The following is a 20336-nucleotide window of genomic DNA, read 5'->3' as shown; positions in this document are numbered from 1 at the left end:
AACTGCCTAGCAACAGGTAAACAACTTAGCTAGCTAAGAAAACGATATAATTTTATGAAAAAATTGTTACTTTTTCAAAAGCCTTTCTTCTTTGTTTGCTGCTTGTTTGGTCTCCTATTCAGTTTGCAGTTTTCTTTTGATTTTTTTCGATGTACTTTACTCTAAAAAAACGTTTAAATTTCAATATTTGTAGGAGCTCATCTTTTCAGCTGCTGCTGCTTAATTTGGAACTCCGGAACATGATGATGATGATGAATGATCATGAGGAAGGTGAGGGATCAGCCCAGAACTACACGGCAGGACCAGGTCAATGACCTGAAGAGAGCTGGGACCACAGTCTCAAAGAAAACCATTAGTAACACACTACGCCGTCATGGATTAAAATCCTGCAGCGCACGCAAGGTCCCCCTGCTCAAGCCAGCGCATGTCCAGGCCCATCTGAAGTTTGGCAATGACCATCTGGATGATCCAGAGGAGGAATGGGAGAAGGTCATGTGGTCTGATGAGACAAAAATAGATATTTTTGGTCTAAACTCCACTCACTGTGTTTGGAGGAAGAAGAAGGATGAGTACAATCCCAAGAACACCATCCCAACCGTGAAGCATGGAGGTGGAAACATCATTCTTTGGGGATGCTTTTCTGCAAAGGGGACAGGACGACTGCACCGTATTGAGGGGAGGATGGATGGGGCCATGTATCGCGAGATCTTGGCCAACAACCTCCTTCCCTTAGTAAGAGCATTGAAGATGGGTCATGGCTGGGTCTTCCAGCATGACAACAACCCGAAACACACAGCCAGGGCAACTAAGGAGTGGCTCCGTAAGAAGCATCTCAAGGTCCTGGAGTGGCCTAGCCAGTCTCCAGACCTGAACCCAATAGAAAATCTTTGGAGGGAGCTGAAAGTCCGTATTGCCCAGCGACAGCCCCGAAACCTGAAGGATCTGGAGAAGGTCTGTATGGAGGAGTGGGCCAAAATCCCTGCTGCAGAGTGTGCAAATCTGGTCAAGAACTACAGGAAACATATGATCTCTGTAGTTGCAAACAAAGCCAAATATTAAGTTCTGCTTTTCTGATGTATCAAATAATTATGTCATGCAATAAAATGCAAATTAATTACTTAAAAATCATACAATGTGATTTTCTGGATTTTTGTTTTAGATTCTGTCTCTCACAGTTGAAGTGTACCTATGGTAAAAATTACAGACCTCTACATGCTTTGTAAGTAGTAAAACCTGCAAAATCGGCAGTGTATCAAATACTTGTTCTCCCCACTGTATATACAAATACTAATCAGTGGGAATTGGGGACAGGTGCGCGTGATGAAAGTTCCGGAGGGATCCGTGACACCTTAATATAAATTTACTCAAGTGAAAGTGAAAGTCAGACAGTAAAATACTACTTGAGTAAAAGTCTAAAAGTATTTGGTTTTATATATACTTAAGTATCAAACGTAAATGTAATTGCTAAAATATACTTAAGTATCAAAAGTAAACATATAAATAATTTAGAATTCCTTATATTAAGCAAAGCAGGTGGCACCATTTTCCTGTTTTTACATTTTTCGGATAGCCAGTGTCACACTCAGACATTATTTACAAAAGATGAATTTGTGTTTAGTGAGTCTGCCAGAACAGAGGCAGTAGGGATGATGACGTGTTCTCTTGATAAGTGGTGAATTTGGCTATTTTCCTGTCCTGCTATGCATTCAAAATGTAACGAGTACTTTTGGTTGTTAGGGAAAATGTATGGAGTAAGAAATACAATATTTTCTTTTGGAATATAAGTAACAGTTGTCAAAAATATAAATATTCAAGTAAAGTACAGATACCCCCCAAAGCTACTGTAGTAGTTTAAAGTACTTTTACTTAAGTACTTTACACCACTGATTGTACATACCTTGTTTGCCTCCCTGTCAGTATACCTGCAGACACAGAGACACACAAGTAAGTGGGCAGTTCAGTCATCTGTGCCAAATGCAGCTAACGCCTTCATATTATTTGTATATCTTTGTTGATTGACATCCACTGAATTGTGTACATTTTCTCTTTTAGAAAGAATTGTAAAAGGGAGAAAATTCGAAACTACACAGCCATTTGCACAAATATGAAAAAATACATGGTATCATCATACAACAATATCAATTGAGATCATACAAGGGAGAAACCTTACCTTAAATAAAGGAGATCTTAAAATGTTTAAGAATGTCACTACCGTACCTAGCTTGAAGGTAGGACAAATATTAAGGGAAACAACTTGTGTTTAGCATCATGTATTAGGATACCAAAATGGGCCAGTTCAATCAGCCTTTCACATTGTAGCCTACATCACATAAAACATTTAAGAGTAAAAATGTCAGATTGATGTGAGCCGTTATTGACATGGGGACTTTACAATGCATTCCATCCACCAGCCATCATACAACTCCGTGGAGGCTAGTGGAGGGAGAAATGGGGAGTATCGACAAACGCTTGATAGGCCAACATGTACACCTACAACCTTAGGCCAACACGATATAACAAATGCACGGCATGACCTCTAGATCCCGTCTTGCCCATCTCCCACGACATGCACCAAAGCTATTTGCTAACACACGGCCTTGTCTCAGCATCCATAAGGAAACACGTGAGCTGGCGCATGGAGACTTTCACAAATTTCCCCCCCGACTGACGTGCTGCTGACCGGCGACATGGAAACCAGTGGCACCGTGCTGAAAACAAGCGTCAACCCGCTGAAACTGGCGATAGCAGAGGATGACGACAGAGCGCCGGATTGTTTCCTGTTATTCGCCCCCCCACAAGCTCATAGAGGAGACGCACCTTGAACGCCGAGATGTACGTGCAGTCTGTCTGTATCGTCCGGGACGCTGCTATGCTAGGCATGTGGGTGTTTATCTACCTAGCTGTCTTTGATGAATGGCCAATGTACTGTAGTCCTCCTCCTGTGTCTACTTACATGTAGAGGGGTGTCTACAACGAGCTGAGAGTTTGTGCATGTTTTATTGAACAGGATCTGAGTTTTGTGATACTTACAAGTGGCCTATGTTTGTTCTTCCATGGAGTCCGGGAGGAAAGAATGTTATCTAAGGTATCTCCCTCCCCTCTAAGTCTGGTGTCAACAAGCTGAAATTGTATACATTTTCCTAATACAGGACATGAGTCTGGAGTCATGAGTCAAGTGTTTTTGTAGGCTTCATAGCATACACCAAATCCTATAGTCAAGTTCTTTCACAGGACTGGTACTATAGCACATGTCTGGTTTACAGAACACATTGAGCAATAATGATATATTCCAAACAAACACAAACTGCCTCTATTCTTGTGGATTTTCATAAAGAATATCCAAAATCTATTTGAAAAGGTTTCTTCCAACACTTTTACAAACATGTTAACCTGCTTGTAGGCCAACAGTAGGCAATGTAATACCACATACATTTAAAACCTTATTCCTGTTCTGTTCTTAGCAACAACAACATTCAAATATCTGCCCTTGCTCCATATACGGCACAGGGTTATAAACATTGTGGCGCCGCCAATGACTTAGCCTACTCTTGACCGGAATACGGCGAAAAATATATATATTCAAAGCTCAAACACATGACAATGATATGTTATTTTAAATGAAAAGCCTGCCGTGTGTCTCCATGAAGGCTGCAGCCATTGTTACAGTATGAAATTATGAATGTATGATTATGAATGTATAATTTATCCTTCACTGCAGTCACCAGTCATCTGTTTCTCTGTTCCCAACTATACAACTTATTAATTTGTCTATCAAATAAGAGATTTAACAAGAGGACAATTGCCGGATATCATCATCACAACATCATAATATTCTATATTAGTAATATGTTTATTCATTAGAATGTCTTATTTTAACTCTGAAATTACATCCCTGGTCACAAGATCTAAATGTGTTATTAACAAAACAGTCTAGAGTATTGCGAGAGAGTACACAAGTTACGACACCACAATAGAGGAATAAATAATGATTGTTGTAGCAATATTGTCCTCAAGAGGGCGGTGTGATACCCAGCTGGTTGTGATAACTGAAGTGAGAATCTTCCAAAACCAAGGGATCATCATCGTTCCATCTGAGATTATAAGGACACAAGCCCTTTATTTATGATAAATGTCTACGTAACATTGTGGGTTTCCACAATGATATTAAGATGTAATATTGCTGAATGGATTATGGAAAGAACAAACTCATTCATACTTGTATTTTTTAGACTTTCTTTTCATTCATTGGGTTGATACCTGTTGACCATACATGATTGCTGTCGATTCACCTGAGTTGCAAAATCTCAAAAAAATCCCTGGGTTGTCTTTCACAATGTACTGTGCTGTCTTTCACAATGTACTGTGCTGACCAGAAGTCCGGGCATTGACGTGAGTGAAGCACATTAGCAGCAGGACGCTAGGCTCTGATCAATGGGAGTGGTCCTAAAGTACGTCTGTGCCCGCACGCCTGGCCACACTAGAACGTTTCTGAAAGTTTACATGACTGACCGCTTCTCACGCGCTCGTGGATTAGCCTATACCCGGCCATTCTCCGTTGATATGTGAGTTGTATCAATGATTTTTTGTCAGCTTTACTTGTTGTCACTGATACAATGTATTCCCTTGTTGTGTTGTTTATTTTAAGCCAATGGTAGTTGACAATTACGTAAAATAACTTGTTAACAAGTATTACAAAGTTGTCAACTGTGAGCTATTGTCAGGTAACACGTATATTAGCCTGTAGCTGTATATGCAACCAAATATTAACGATGAGTTTCACTTATTCATCCTATTTATATCAGTCAAATGAAAAAGTAACGGTTTTTATTTTGTTTCACTTTAATAGCCTGTCTTCAGATTGCCTGAAATATTCAACTACTTTCTAATGTCCATTGTCTATAATTATAGTGATTTGTTTATTTAAAAAAATGTATGTACCACTATGGGTCTGATGTTCAACACAATGTCAGCGTTATTAGGCATCAATAATTCGGGTCTGTCTGGTTAAGGAAGTATCCAAAGTTACAATTGTTTTGCTTTGGTTGCATATAAACAGTTTAAAGTATTTTCCCCTCGCAGTATATGAATAGCAAGAGAGCAGTCTCTCCCGTTTATCAGATCTCAGCATTGTAATATTATTTAAAGAAAGCGACGCCGTACCATTTCCTGAGACTGGGCCAGCAGTTACTGACAACTGGATTACCCATAGAGCTCTGCGCCCTAATGTGAATAAAACTGGGCTTTGCAAGAAAAGATAGTCCCATTGGAAGTATAAACTTAATACGTTTGTAACCTATCATTACAATGTTTTCACATGATTAACAATCAAGAAGTTCCATGCTTGATATTGTAGAAGCTTATTCTAGCATGCATTGTTAACACAATATATTCCCTGTGTTTTACTTCAAATGGCAACACATAATAGTGGAGAAACAATACTTTTTGTTGTGTGAAACGGTAAAAGTAAAAGTTATGTCAACTCATTTTGTGCTACATCCTTATAAATAGAGCAGTCTCTCCCCTCAGGATTCTCTGTATCCACATGCTGATTTATTATATAGTTATTCCATACCCTTAAAATGATAAACCACCCACTGCTTGTTGCACGTGCTGTAGTTGGTCATATTTGTCAAGAATTGAATGATTATCATATTTTGAATCTTGATTAGGTATCATAGCAACAGTTGTAATCAAGCAGTTTACTAGAACATGGGGGGGTAGCTGAGTAGAGAGCAGCACAGTAGAGAGCATTACATTTATTAGAAATGGCCTTGTTAATCATCACTTTTAAAGATGTTAATCAGCGTGCTGCATCTCATCCTTCCCGTTTAGGAACAGGCCCTCAGGAGAGAAAATTAAATCCTATAATAAGCTCACATAGCCATAGCACTGTCCTAGATAAAAAACAGAAAATAGATAAAAGATAAAGTGATGCAGTTAATCTTGGCAACACCATCTCACCATTTCATTTTCAATGGCAAAGGTTCCTTGAGGGGATTTGTAAAGCTTGCCAGCATTGACTGTAGAGAATGAGTATCACATTGATTAATTAGTATTTTTTAATTATGGCAAAGAAAAAGTATGTGCATTGAAATTATATTAATTCTACTGTGATGTGGTAATATACATGTTCAACATCAGTTACTGTATATTCTACTGTGATGTGATGATATAAATGTTCAACATCAGTTATATCAGAGGTATACACTATTTCTTATTGGTTGTAACGTGTCACTATTATTTGAATCACCTCATCTATGGTAGTATCTCAATTGCATACTCCTCGCATCCTCTCTCCTCTTTCTCAAAACCCATTGGAGGAGAAGGTCAGAGGGGAGGGACCTCTGGCTTTTTCATCCAATGTGTTTTGAGAAGGAGGCGGGAGGAGAGTGGAGAAAGGACGCGAGGAGTATGCAATTGAGATTCTCCCTATGAATTTGCTTGGCAGTCGGCTATCTCCTACTGACGCACTGCCTCTTTTCTCTTAGCTAACCTTTGACCTATCAAGGCTGGATTTGTGTGGTCACCCCTCTGGAGCGGAACCACTGTCACCACAGTCACAGCCGTGCTGCCATTGGACACTGCTCTCACTGCTCAAGCACCTAGACACCGGCCAGTGCTTCTTTGAGACTCCCGCAGATATCTGACTTTGAGATGGAGAGCAGCAACATGTCGCTTTTACCTCTACTTCTACTGTGCCTTGCCATCGCCACTTCAGGTAAGACCAATGTTTGGTTGAACCTCCAACTTCCATCTCTTTCAAATGGTTGTGTTAGTGAAAAAGTGCTTGGTTGACAGCTAGTGTGCTAGACTTGACTTGGAGACTGATATTGAATTGAAGCCTAGAGGGTCTTTCCTTCAGAGTAAGCAATGTAAAAAAAAAAAGCCATTAATCTTCAATTTGACCTGTCAAGACTTTGTTATTCTAAACTCTTTTTGAAAAACCAACCCAGAGCTTTATATTCTCTCTGTAAACCATTAGGATTTCCAGTTGATTGGATGAGTCTGTATAATAGGATATCGTTTAGGTACTGAGATTTTGTTTAATTTTGGACCTGACTGACAATAATTCCTAAAGCCTCATTTATTTTAAACTTGTAAAGGATAAGGACGAAATGATATATGTGTGCATCCGTTTATTATTGTGCTGGTATATGCTATAGGCGGGGTATACTTTTTTTTTGCGTTGCATGTATATTTTTAGGTATGATAAATGTCTGTAGTTGCTAGTTGGCAGCTAGCTTGAGTGTTATGTAGGGAATGGAAAAGTATCTGCAATGTTCAGTAATGCTCTGACAGGTCTTGTGTTATGCTTAGGCTGCTAACAGGTGTGGTGGATCAAATCAAATCAAGTTTATTTTATATAGCCCTTCGTACATCAGCTAATATCTCGAAGTGCTGTACAGAAACCCAGCCTAAAACCCCAAACAGCAAGCAATGCAGGTGTAGAAGCACGGTGGCTAGGAAAAACTCCCTAGAAAGGCCAAAACCTAGGAAGAAACCTAGAGAGGAACCAGGCTATGAGGGGTGGCCAGTCCTCTTCTGGCTGTGCCGGGTGGAGATTATAACAGAACATGGCCAAGATGTTCAAAATGTTCATAAGTGACAAGCATGGTCAAATAATAATCAGGAATAAATGTCAGTTGGCTTTTCATAGCCGATCATTAAGAGTTGAAAACAGCAGGTCTGGGACAGGTAGGGGTTCCATAACGCAGGCAGAACAGTTGAAACTGGAATAGCAGCAAGGCCAGGTGGACTGGGGACAGCAAGGAGTCGTCATGCCCGGTAGTCCTGACGTATGGTCCTAGGGCTCATGTCCTCCGAGAGAGAGAAAGAAAGAGAGAAGGAGAGAATTAGAGAGAGCCAAGATTTTCAAAATGTTCATAAATGACAAGGATGGTCAAATAATAATCAGGAAATTGGTGGATCCTTTGGGTGATGCTTATTGTCTGTTGGGTATGTAGTCAGATGAAGCAGATGTGGTGCAGGCCATTCCAGAAGACCCTCAGGTTCATACACTTATATCCTCCCTGTGCTCAAGTGGTACTTTGTACTTAGTATGCACATTTGATGTATTTGGCTCTCGAAGAAAAAAGAAAGCAGCCAAAAACATAACCAAGACATTAGAAAAATAAACTTTATTCATGCCAAAACATTTATTGGAGTATTTTATGAGCCCCTCAAGAATTCAACATGGGAATACTATGTAGTAATGCTGCTGAACACAGCATTTTGTTTACTCCAATGACTTGTGAGAGGCTGAGGTTGTGACTGTACTCTCTGTTGACAGTGTAGCCCTCTGCAGTGGATCCTGGTTGGGGATCTGTGTCCTGTCTGGGTCTCACTGGTTTAAATCCCTATGGGCCTCCATTTGCGCTCCAGTCCAGATGGTAGTTGGGCTCCAGACTTCTGTTCTGTAGTTCCATGGGGGCTGTCAGCTTTACAGTCTCTCTCTGGGGGTGTCCCAACGGGGGGCTGTGTCGACTGTAGGCGTCATTGCAGGCCAGTCATTTCCAACGGGGGGCTGTGTTGACTGTAGGCGTCATTGCAGGCCAGTCATTTCCAACGGGGGGCTGTGTTGACTTCTGCCTTCTTCTTTGCAGTAGCTCCATAGGAGACTCTTAATTATTCTTCCCCTAAAGCGGCAATGTATTGATTATTGTCCCCTTCTGCTGTAGTTCTCCATAGGAGCCTGCCACAGTTCCTCCTTCCTTCTTCAGGGGGGCTGTAGTGACTATATCGGCTCCCAGCTGCAATTAGTTCGCTGTGGGAGCCTGACGTGACGGTTGTCGATTTTAGGCTTCTCACTGCACTTCCTCCTAGCCGGGTCCCTCTCCACAGACTGAAGGAAAAGTACAAAAGCGATTAGTCAACCGCCTGAAAGGGAGGGGAGCCTGAAGGGGACCTTGGGGGAAGCAGACATATGGAGGGAGATGGAAGGGAGGGAGGGCGAGTAGCAGAACAGCAGGCAGGGGAGCCACTGGGACCACATCCTCAGGAAGCCATGCTGGAGGCTGAAGGGTGGGGAGGGGTGCAGATGATGGTGGTGGTGGTGGTGGTGGGAGGGGGTTATTTAACTCTCCAAGAGCATATCAGTGGCACAGTGGGGGGCGAATCGGGAAATGGGTGTAGTGAAAGAGAGGGGGATGAAAGGAGAGGGAAGGAGAGAGAGAGATAGAGGATGCATTGAGGGATGAGGCAGAGAGATGGAGAGACTGAGATAAGAGATGATGCAAAGGAGAGGGAGATACAGAAAGAGGGAGGGGACTAAAGAGAGTGAGAGAGATAGAGAAATACAATATGGCAAGATGCAGAGAGAGAGAAAAAACAGGGAGAGATGGATAGAGATGACAGACAGCTCCTAAGTAGGGCCTTATAGAGGGAAATTACGAACTGAAAGAAAGCCCCGGCTGCCTTGGTTAAAAATGGCGCTGGGAGTCTAAATAGCTCACTTCCCCACACTGCAGCAGAGCCAGCCCTGTAGACTGCAGCCAGACTGGGTGGCAGGACCAGGGAGACGTAGTGACGCGACTCCAGACCGATTTCTATCTCACTGTTGCAATTAGCAATTCAATTCTGACTGCCTTTCTTTTCTTCTCTTTGACTCTAGCAGCGCTGAGTGGGACTAGCTATGCTACAGTATTTTGCTCTTCTCTACTCTCTCGCTCTCTCTCTCTCTCTCCCCGTCATCCCTGGAAGGAAGACAAAGCGTTTGATGGGTTATGATAATGTTTGCAGCTGGATAACTTTTCCTGTTTGTAGATTTTGAAGTAATCTCTGGAGTAAATCATGGCAGCAGTGTCATGTAAAACTATTAGAGAGCCAAAGGATTCTTTCCAGCTTGCAAGTTATGTTGTTCTTGAAGTAAGTTGTTAATAACAAGGCACTCCCCTCATGCGACAAGACATACAGCATTTCAAAGCACTGTATAACACATCTAACTCACTCTAATATAGGCTATGCATAACCTAATGTTGATGTAGGCACACTTTCATCTAGGAAACCATTTAACTTAAACCTATTTAATATTTAATATCTAGGAAACATATTTTGCGGCTAATATTTACAGTAGTTTGTTTCTCATCTGCAAGGAGATGCTTCAAATCACGTCAAATGTATTCATCACATACACCGTTTACAGCAGGTACAAAAAGGTGCAGCAAATGCTTATGTGCTAGCTCCCTCAACAATGCAGTACAATAAAACTGTGAATCTGCAACACTTTTCTAACCATTGTGCTTCCAGTAATGCACTGTAAATTTTTGAAATACAGAATGTTGCTGTAGTCAGGTGTTACAGCAATATGCTGCCAATTTGTGTTTCAGTAAATGCAAGTAAATCTACAGTAATTTACTGGCTTCTGTGCTGACAGTTTTCTACTGTACATTTACAGTAACCTACTGGCTACTGTGCTCCTGGGTCCCCCAGGTCAGGCTGGTCGAGTGGCTGTGGTGTGAGCCTTGAATGGCTCATTAGTAGCGGACGCTGATATAAACTCTTCATCAAAATGGCGATCTCCTTGTGCCGATGCCAGCAGCGGGCGTCTGCACACTATGGACAGATAAGGCATGGCATTGTGCAGCTCTTATCTCTGGCCAGTCTGCCCTTGCTCAGCCAAATGTCTGCTCAATCAGAAGTGTTGAAGGGGGACTTGTACCTGTCCCTTAAAAAAAGAACTCAGGCAAAGTGCTTGTTTGACTGTAAGTTTTTTGTATTTTCCCCAAATCCCAGAGAGAATAGTACTGGGTTGGTTGTTTGGTACCTATTCTGCATTTCCCACTATGCAAATTCATAAAGTATTTAGTATGCTCTGTTGGTGTGCTGCTTTGATCAAAGCAGTATGCATAAAGAGTTGTCAGCTAAACATTTAAAAGACAGGAAATTATTATTGAACAGTCAATGCTTTGAAGCTGTGATGGGTGTCATAGGTTTTAATTGAAGCTTGTTGCAATGCGTCTCATGGACTGGGTGTATAAAGTGGAACCTTTCTGATGATTCAGGCATCATACTGCTTTCTCTGGATTCATGTGGTAAAGCGCTGAAATTTCTCTTTGATTTATGACAAACTTGGTGTGTTCGGGGGCTTGTGAGTGTGTGGGTGCCTGTTGTTGTGTTTGTGTAGGGGCCACTTTTAGAGTTATAGAGTGTACCTCTGAATATGATCGTATGCTTTTGATTAGTTCTCCAGTCGGGCGGCCCCCGAAGTGACTCTTATCAACTCCATGCAAAATGTTTTATTGTCTCCTTCTCTGTGTTGCTCTCCAAACCCCCCATTCTGTCACACCTCTGTGAAGCAGTAGGTGCTGTTGACTTTACATTCTGTAGGTTGCATATCTGATTGGAGGTTAATTCAACGGTAATGTGATTGGACAACAACTCAGATGTTATTAAATAGACTTAGATGAATTGTCTCTTGCTCTTTCTTCCTGACCTGCCGTGGTGAGATACACTCTCTGTGTTGCATGGTGCACTGAAACTTCTTTGTTACTTGAACATGAAAAATGGTTCGGTACTAGAATTGTTGTTATTTTAGGTACTTCTGTTAAATGTGTCTCACGTCATAAAGTCTGTTTATCAGCGCAGCCGATGTCCCCTTATAGCGTGAGCACACCGTTCATGCCTCTTGCCTGCTCCACTTACTCATTGCTAGAGCACTGGGAGTCTGGGCTGCAAACATGTTAGCTCCCCACCAGAGGAGGCTGGTGGGAGGAGCTAAAGGAGGACGGGCTCATTGTAATGGCTTGAATGGAATAAATGGAACTGCATCAAACACATTAAACATATGGAAACCACTTATTTGACTCCGTTCCATAGATTCCATTCCAGTCATTACAATGAGCCATCCTTCTATAGCTCATCCCACCAGCCTCTACTGCTCCCCACTCATGCTGCACAGAAGTTTACACACTTGAATAATGCAACATGGCATGTAGAAATGTTCAAACGTAGTTACTGTTCACAAAACAATGTCAATACAGGCTAGAGCAAGAAGATACCGGTAGCTTCCAATTTTGTAGTCTAACTTTCCTTGCTAGCTTACATCAATTCACTACAAATCAAATCAAATGTTATTTGTCACATGCGCCGAATACAACAGGTGTAGTGCCAGTTAATTGAAGTTGAACATTGCCAAATGCATCAGTTTAATTAGGCCTAGATGTGCAATAAAAAGTATTGTGCCTACAGTTTATTTAATGAAACCCTGGTGAGCTGTTGATGACCGAGGTCAGGGCTCTCCAACCATGTTACTGGAGAGCTACCTTCCTGTCGGTTTTCGCTCCAACCCTAGTTGTAACTAACCTGATCTCACTGAATCAATTTAAATGTTATGGGGACACCTATACAGCACTATCAGTGTAGCTTATTATCATCTAGACATGATGTTGAAATATCTTCATGCCTAGAATAAAAACCTCCAGGCGTCCGTCATAAGAGTTCATTTAATGTAAAAAAATTAAGATTTACTGCAATTTGGAAAAACGAATCCTGTGTGAATCGTGCTCTAGAATAACGCACATGCTTGGATAATAATCAAATTAAGCTTTATTTATACTTCACATTTCAGTCATGGAATGCAAAGCAATGTCCTTCACAGGGAAAATAATTTATTAATGACACTAAAAGCTGAAATATTTACTACACAACAAACACAAGATAAAAAACTAAAGAATGACAAAATGGAATGACGGAATGACTAAACGGAATGACTTAAAAGGAAAAGCAAAGCTAAAAATATGTGTTCTAAGATCTCTTTTAAATATGTCCACGGTTTCAGTCGCCCTCAGGTTCTCTGACAGGCTATTCCAGAGGCTGAGGGTATAATATCTAAAGGCTGCCTCTCCATGCCTCTTGGTCCTCGGCTTTGGGATAGTTAAAAGGCCAGTGTCAGAGGACCTAAGGGACCTACTGGGTACATCATTTAAAAGCATTTCTGACATGTATTGGGGTGCACAATCGTGGATTGGTTTAAAAATCAATAGAATAATCTTAAAAGAATTACATAACCAACGTCTCTAGTGATACCCATCAGAATAGGGCTATAACATGGCAAAGAGTAAAGTGCGCTGCATCATCCCATCACAGAAATATCACATAAATATTCTAGTTCCTACACATCACCTTCCACATTCAAACCAAATAGGCCTTTTATAGGCTAAGTTTATGAGCAAATGGGCAGCATCATGCTAATGTCAGTCTTCTAGAATGCAAATGTTGTCTTCCTAGTAGGACTTTGCAATAATTACATGTTGTGTACGTGTGTGCGTATCCGTTTTAGTGTGTTTTGGGAGTCGAGCAACAATCCTGGAGTCGTGCACCACAAGTGGGCGCGTGTTTAAAGAGACAGCACACAATTTTATGAAAGAAGAGATTGCTACTTCTATGCAAATGTTATTGATCACTATAATAAAACAAGTCCCAAATGAGTCCCAGATTGTTTGCCATCTGTAGCCCCATGAAATCATCGAAAATAAGCTCAATAACTCAATGTATGCGCACACTCATATTGAATATGAATTCACCTGTATTGTGGATAGGCCTAGGCTACATCTTGATTTACCCAGTTTATCAACAGAGATTTACCATTCAAATACATTATTACCTTTATTTTGTTATGTATTGTAGTTAGACTGCTAAAAATAATGTCAAATTAATTGTATGATTGTATAATTGATTCATGTATGCATACATGGCTGTCTCTGAAGAATGTTGACATCAAATTTAAAATGTAATGATATTGAACTCAAAAGATGCCCAATGTCTGAACAGAGCAATAGCTGAGCTTATATGTCTGGCTCAAGTGCCATGCTGTGATTTTGGCTAATACACCTTTTTCCCCCTGTGGTATCATTTTGGTATTGAGTATCTTGATACTGAACCTGGTATCAGTATCGAAGTCAAAATTCTGTTATTGTGACAAAACTACTCTCTTTCTCTCTCCCCCATGGTTTCTTTGTCTCTCTCGCTCGCTCTCTGATCATGCTTAGATACTTCATGTTTTGTTAATGTTAGTATTGTCTTGTAACTTAACCTTTATGCCTTGTATGTGAATAATTCATTAGTAATGTTTTTTTCCCTAGTTTTGATGTCTTCACTAATTTTAAAAAATGTAGAAAATAGTAAAAATAAAGAAAACTTTTGACCCGTAGTGTATTAGAATAATAGTGAAGACATCAAAACTATGAAATAACATATATGGAATCATGTAGTAACCCCAAAAAACGTTAAACAGATTGCATAGCGGAGAAGGTACGGTGGGATTCGAAATGGTCGGTGATCTGTTTATTAACTTGGCTTTCGAAGATTTAAGAAAGGCAGGGCAGGATGGATATAGGTCTAGTGTCACCCCCTTTGAAGAGGGGGATGACCGCTGCAGCTTTCCAATTTTTAGGGATCTCAGACGATACGAAAGAGAGGTTGATCAGGCTAGTAATAGGGGTTGCAACAATTTTGACGGATCATTTTAGAAAGAGAGGGTCCAAATTGTTTTGCCCAGCTGATTTGTAGGGATCCAGATTTTGGAAATGATGTAAAAATGTATCACTAGCCACTTTAAACAATGCCACTTAATATAATGTTTACATACTCTACATTACTCATCTCATATGTATATGTATATACTGTACTGTATATACATATAGGACTAAACAGTTCACACAAAAATACGAAATAACATCATAAATTGTTCTTACTTTTGTTGAGCTTTCATCAGAATCTTGGACAAGGAGTCCTTGGTCTAGAATAAATCGTTGTTTGGTTTTAGAATGTCCTCTTCTCCTGTTGAATTAGCAACCTTAGCTAGCCAAGTGGCGCGAACATGTCCATCTTCTCTCGACGCAAACAACGAAAAACTCCAAAAGTCCCGATAAACGTTGAATAATCTGATAAAACCCGGTTGAAAAAACATACTTTACGATGATATTATCACATGTATCAAATAAAATCAGAGCCGGAGATATTAGCCGTGTATACCGAACGCTTTTCAGAAGGCAATCTGGGGTTCCTTCTCGCGCCTTCGAAGACAATGACATTTCCAGACCTGTCACTCCAAAAGCTCTTGTTCGACCTCAGATCAAGCTAGACACCCCATTTCACCTCCCACTGCCTGTTGACATCTAGTGGAAGGCGTATGAAGTGCATGTATATCGATAGATATAAGCCAGTTGAATAGGCAGGCCCTGGAACAGAGCCTCGACTTCAGATTTTTCACTTCCTGTCTGGAAGTTTGCTGCAAAAGGAGTTCTGTTTTACTCACAGTTATATCTGTGAGTAAAACAGAACTCTTTTTGCAGCAAACTGTTTTAGAAACTTGAGAGTGTTTTCTATCCAATAGTAATAATAATATGCATATTGTACGATCTAGAATAGAGTACAAGGCCGTTTCATTTGGGCACAATTTTTTCCCAAAGTGAAAATAGCGCCCCCTACACACTAACAGGTTAAGACATGAAGGTCAGTCAATATGGAACATTTCAAGATCTTTGAAAGTTTCTTCAAGTGCAGTCGCAACACCCATCAAGCACTATGATGAAATGCATTCTAGGTGATTACCTCATGAAGCTGGTTGTGAGAATGCCAAGAATGCTTTCATCAAGGTAAAGTGTGGCTACTTTGAAGAATCTCAAATATAAAATATATTTTGATTTGTTAAAAAGAATTTGGTTATTACATGATTCCATATGTGTTATTGCAGTTTTGATGTCTTCACTATTATTTTTACAATGTAGAAAATAGTACAAATTAAGAAAAACCCTGGAATGAGTAGGTGTGACCAAACTTTAGACTGGCACTGTACATACATGATAAATTATACCCCACTACACTCCCATTATGAATTAATTGAAAAACAGAATGTAATCTAGGGATAGGCCTATTTAGGGGACTTTTAGCGGTTCTGGACTGGTTCCGACCAACATTTTTGTGTACAGAACGCTTTGTGAATGGCGCAACATCAATTACACAGGTATAGAGACAAAGTGGAGGAGCAATTCAGCAGGTCTGATGAAGGTATATGTGGCAGGGGCTCCTAACGATCACAGATTACAAAAAGAAAGTCAACCACCCCAGAGCATAATGACCATGAGCTGCCGAGAATACCCCCCGATGACAATGTGGGCTACACACTCACAGTCTCCACTGAGGACATATGTAAGTCATTCAATTGTGTTAACCCTCGCAAGGCTGCCGGCCCAGATGGCATTTCTAGCCGTCCCACAGAGCACGTGCAGACCAGCTGGCTGTTGTGTTCTTTGACATTTTCAATCTCTTCCTAGCTCAGGCCTCTATACCCTCCTGCTTCAAGATGTCCACTATCATCGCCGTGCCCAAGAAAGGGAAAGTAACTGAACTGAATGACTACCGACCAGTAGCACTCACTTCCTTCCGTCATCATGAAGTGTTTGGAGAGGCTAGTCAAAGACTATATTACCTCCTCCCTCTCCGACACACTCAACCCTCTCCTTTCCCCAACCGCCCTGACAGAGCCACAGACGATGCAATCGCCATTGCACTGCACACTGCCCTTACCCTCCAGGAACAAAAGGAATGCATATATGAGGATGCTGTTCATTGACTATTGCGCGGCCTTCAGTACCATAGTGCCCTCCCTATAATCTCATTACAAAGCTCACAGCCCTGGGTCAGAACTCCTCCCTATGCAATTGGGTTCTGGACTTCCTGACGGGCCGCCCCCCAGGTGGTGAAGGTAGGCAACATTACCTCCTCGACACTGATCCTCAACACGGCGGCCTCACAAGAGTGCACCCTCAGTCCCTCCTGTATTCTCTGTATACCCACGACTGCATGGCCTCACACAGTTCCAACTCCATCATCAATTTTGTTGACGACACAACAGTAGTAGGCCTGATCACCAGTAACAACGAGACGGCCTACAGGGAGGAGCTAGGCAATCTGACGGCATGGTTCCGGGTAAACAACCTCTCCCTCAGCGTTAACAAAACAAAGGAGCTGATTGTGGACTTCAGGAGGAACCAGGCTGGATACGCCCCCAACCTCGTCAATGGGGTCGCTGAGGAGATGGTAAATAACTTCAAACTCCTTGGCGTACACATCTCAGAGAAGCTGAAATGGTCTAACCACACAGACACCATAGTGGAGAAGGTACGACAGCAACTCTTCAACCTCAGGATGCTGAAAAATTTGCCCTGTCTCCGAGGGCTCTCACAGTGTTCTACAGGAGCACCATTGACAGCATACTGTCGGGCTGCATCCCAGCCTGCTATGGCAACTCCACCGCCACGGGCCGCAAGGCTCTTCAGAGCCTTTCGGTGTACACTGCCTGCCCTACAGGACACCTGCAACACCAGATGTCGCAGAAAGGCCAAGAAGATCATCAGTGACCCCAGCCACCCAAGCCATGCTCTGTTCTCCCTGCTTCAATCACTCAGACGCGGGCAGTACAGGAGCATCATGTTAAAAACTTAGAGACAGGCTGCTGAATATCCACCACTAGTCAGCTACCGGCTCCCCTTCCCCCCTGGTACTCCCCCCCATGGACATTCCCCCCACACTTCCTCAACTCTCACTTACCTTACCTGCTACTTCCCCTTTGGATATTATTTCTCCTGCTGCCCCCCCTTCTACTCCCTCTATTGGTATTCCCTTTAATCTAAATCTGAATTACTGTGCACCCTGGAAAAACTCTGGTTGTCCTGCTTCACATGCCGCTCTCCGCTATGATGCAGGGTGAGTTTCTTATGCTTAGACGTTGCTGACACCTGACAGATCTTACAATGCCTGGATAAGTGTTTTAAGTATCAGCTAACCATATCATATGTAATAGCAATTTGTCAGTCGATGACACAGTCTATGACATGGCACACATCCATTGGTTGTCGCCTCGCCTTAGCTGTGAAACGCACCTGCAGGATTGTGAAATCTGACACCTCCTTTTCGCATTTTCTGGCCTATCCAGACAAAGGTTTGATTTCTCAACATGAAAGACACACATTTAAACACAGAGGGACGACGTTGTAAGATGTAATGGGTCAGGTAGCAGGTATTTAATGGTGTCTCTGTGTCAGAGGATGCTGGGCAGAACATTTAGCTAATAAAAAAATTGGTGGCAATTTTGTACTGTCACTAAGTATGATCATATTTATTTTACAGTTATAAGAAAGGTGAAATCTTATCATAAGTATTTATAATTAGATTGTTGCTATATTTAGAGAGCATTTCAATCATTTCAAGCCTTATTCCCCCACTTTTGTTGAAAAGGAAAAAAATAATCTATGATTTATCATATTTTCATTTTTATTTTTATTATATTCTCACTGTGTGCTTGTGCTTGTGTCCTCAAAAGTGATTACACCGCAGAATTGTATAGCTATTTTTACCAGGATGGCGAGATTTGAATATTTCTGTCAGTATAATCATTAGTTATTAACAATACTATGTATTGTTAATGGCCCTCTCATGATAAATAATTACTTTTGGGTATGTCTATTTAGGCGGAAATCTACATCAACATGACATTTAACAGGTTAATAGTCTGTACTTCCCTTTCTAAAGGAATATAGTCTAGATGGTTGACAACTCTCCACACTCAGACAATGTCATTACTCTTAGAGGAAGATAAATAATTGTATTATTGACTGTATGTTTGTTTATTCCATGTGTAACTCTGTGTTGTTGTTTGTGTCGCACTGCTTTGCTTTATCTTGGCCAGGTCGCAGTTGTAAATGAGAACTTGTTCTCACCTAGCCTACCTGGTTAAATAAAGGTGAAATGAAAATATTAAAAAATAAATAAAAATAAAGCTCAACACTGCAAATCTGCAAAATCTCTTCATCTTTGGTTCATCTTTGGTTCCGACTCCACTTCTTCAACTGCTCAAACGTGTCAAAAGTATCAAAATCTTAATTGCTATGCTATCCCCGATGTGACCAACCAAAAGTGGGCTCGTTAATATTTTCTGGGAAATCAGTGGAGAAAAACGGGTTAATGTCTGTTGGTCTATGAGAAACATATGCTGCGCAAAGCGATATCAATCTTGAATGATTGGAAGCACCCAGTATGCAATGCGTCGCTGCTGCTTCCATCTGCTCGGCGGAACAGTGTAAGCACAGCAACCGCTAAATTAGTCTTTCCCTCCAAAAGCCACGTTTGCTAATTAACGCCTGGAAGATTAATAGGCTATCGCTATAGTGTAAATTCAAAATGTCTCGTCGTTTTGCAATGAATTAATTTCTTCACACTGGGACCAACCTGAGGACTGAGAGCTAATAAAGTGTTTATGGAACACCTTGTCAATTTGACAGAAGAGGCAACTGAACCAACAAAACAAAAACATCTCCCTCTCTGATGCTGCCTCGAATATTACAGATAGATGTTTCTGTATGTGTGTGAAAGGGAGAAACAGAGAGAGATATGGAGAAAGTGGGAGAGCATATATCAACAAGGAACGGCAATGTATTTAACATTCACCATATCGAAAGTTTCTTGCATTACCGTTCTAGGAAAGAACTGCTAGTGTAGTGAATGACAACAGCGCACACAGTTTGTCTACATCAAAGTGTCATATTGCTTTAGGAACAGCAGCACACAGACAGGCCATGAAGACTAATTGGGAGACAACTCTCAAGCCTCTAAGAGATAGGCGTGTGTTGTGTGTGTGTGAGTGAGCCATAGGCCCTCCATGCGTCATTGGATTTGTTGTTGCGTCTACTGTACTTCCGACAAAAGGAGACATCTGACAAACGGCTCCCAGAGGTATAAACAGAGGTACTCTATATGAAGAAAAGCTGTCTCCAGACCAGCTTTCACATCCCCAATGTCAGTGCCACATAACATCCCCAAATAACCGCGCACACACACACACCACACACAAAATACCCCTCCCCCTTACCTCCACATACTGTTGAAGTTGGAAGTTTACATACACCTTAGCCAAATACATTTAAACTCAGTTTTTCACAATTCCTGACATTTAATCCTAATAAAAATTCCCTGTCTTAGGTCAGTTAGGATCACCACTTTATTTTAAGAATGTGAAATATCGGAAAAATAGTAGAAAGAATGATTTATTTCAGCTTTTATTTCTTTCATCACATTTCCAGTGGGTCAGAAGTTTACATACACTCAATTAGTATTTGGTAGCAATGCCTTTACATTGTTTAACTTGGGTCAAACGTTTTGGGTAGCCTTCCACAAGCTTCCCACAGTAAGTTGGGTGAATTTTGGCCCATTCCTCCTGACAGAGCTGGTGTAACTGAGTCAGGTTTGTTGGCTTCCTTGCTCGCACACGCTTTTTCAGTTCTGCCCACAAATATTTTATTGGATTGAGGTCCAGGCTTTGTGATGGTCACTCCAATACCTTG

The 20336-nt window shown here is 41.3% G+C and overlaps 1 protein-coding gene across 1 annotated transcript in view; it reads left to right on the top strand.

Annotated features, from left to right (window-relative positions):
• The first annotated feature begins 4396 nt into the window (after nt 1–4396).
• LOC129818469 (endoglin-like) overlaps nt 4397–20336 on the top strand; it is a 56821-nt gene continuing 40881 nt past the window's right edge. Inside the window, exons 1-2 of the mRNA XM_055874388.1 lie at nt 4397–4562; nt 6489–6718. Coding sequence (XP_055730363.1) covers nt 6655–6718 — 64 coding nt within the window. The 5' untranslated portion in view covers nt 4397–4562; nt 6489–6654. The remainder of the gene's footprint in view (nt 4563–6488; nt 6719–20336) is intronic.

Source organism: Salvelinus fontinalis, chromosome 21, assembly GCF_029448725.1.
Source record: "Salvelinus fontinalis isolate EN_2023a chromosome 21, ASM2944872v1, whole genome shotgun sequence".
Classification (NCBI taxonomy): domain Eukaryota; kingdom Metazoa; phylum Chordata; class Actinopteri; order Salmoniformes; family Salmonidae; genus Salvelinus; species Salvelinus fontinalis.
The sequence above is the reverse complement of the archived record's forward strand: the minus strand, read 5'-3'. Positions and strand labels throughout refer to the sequence as shown.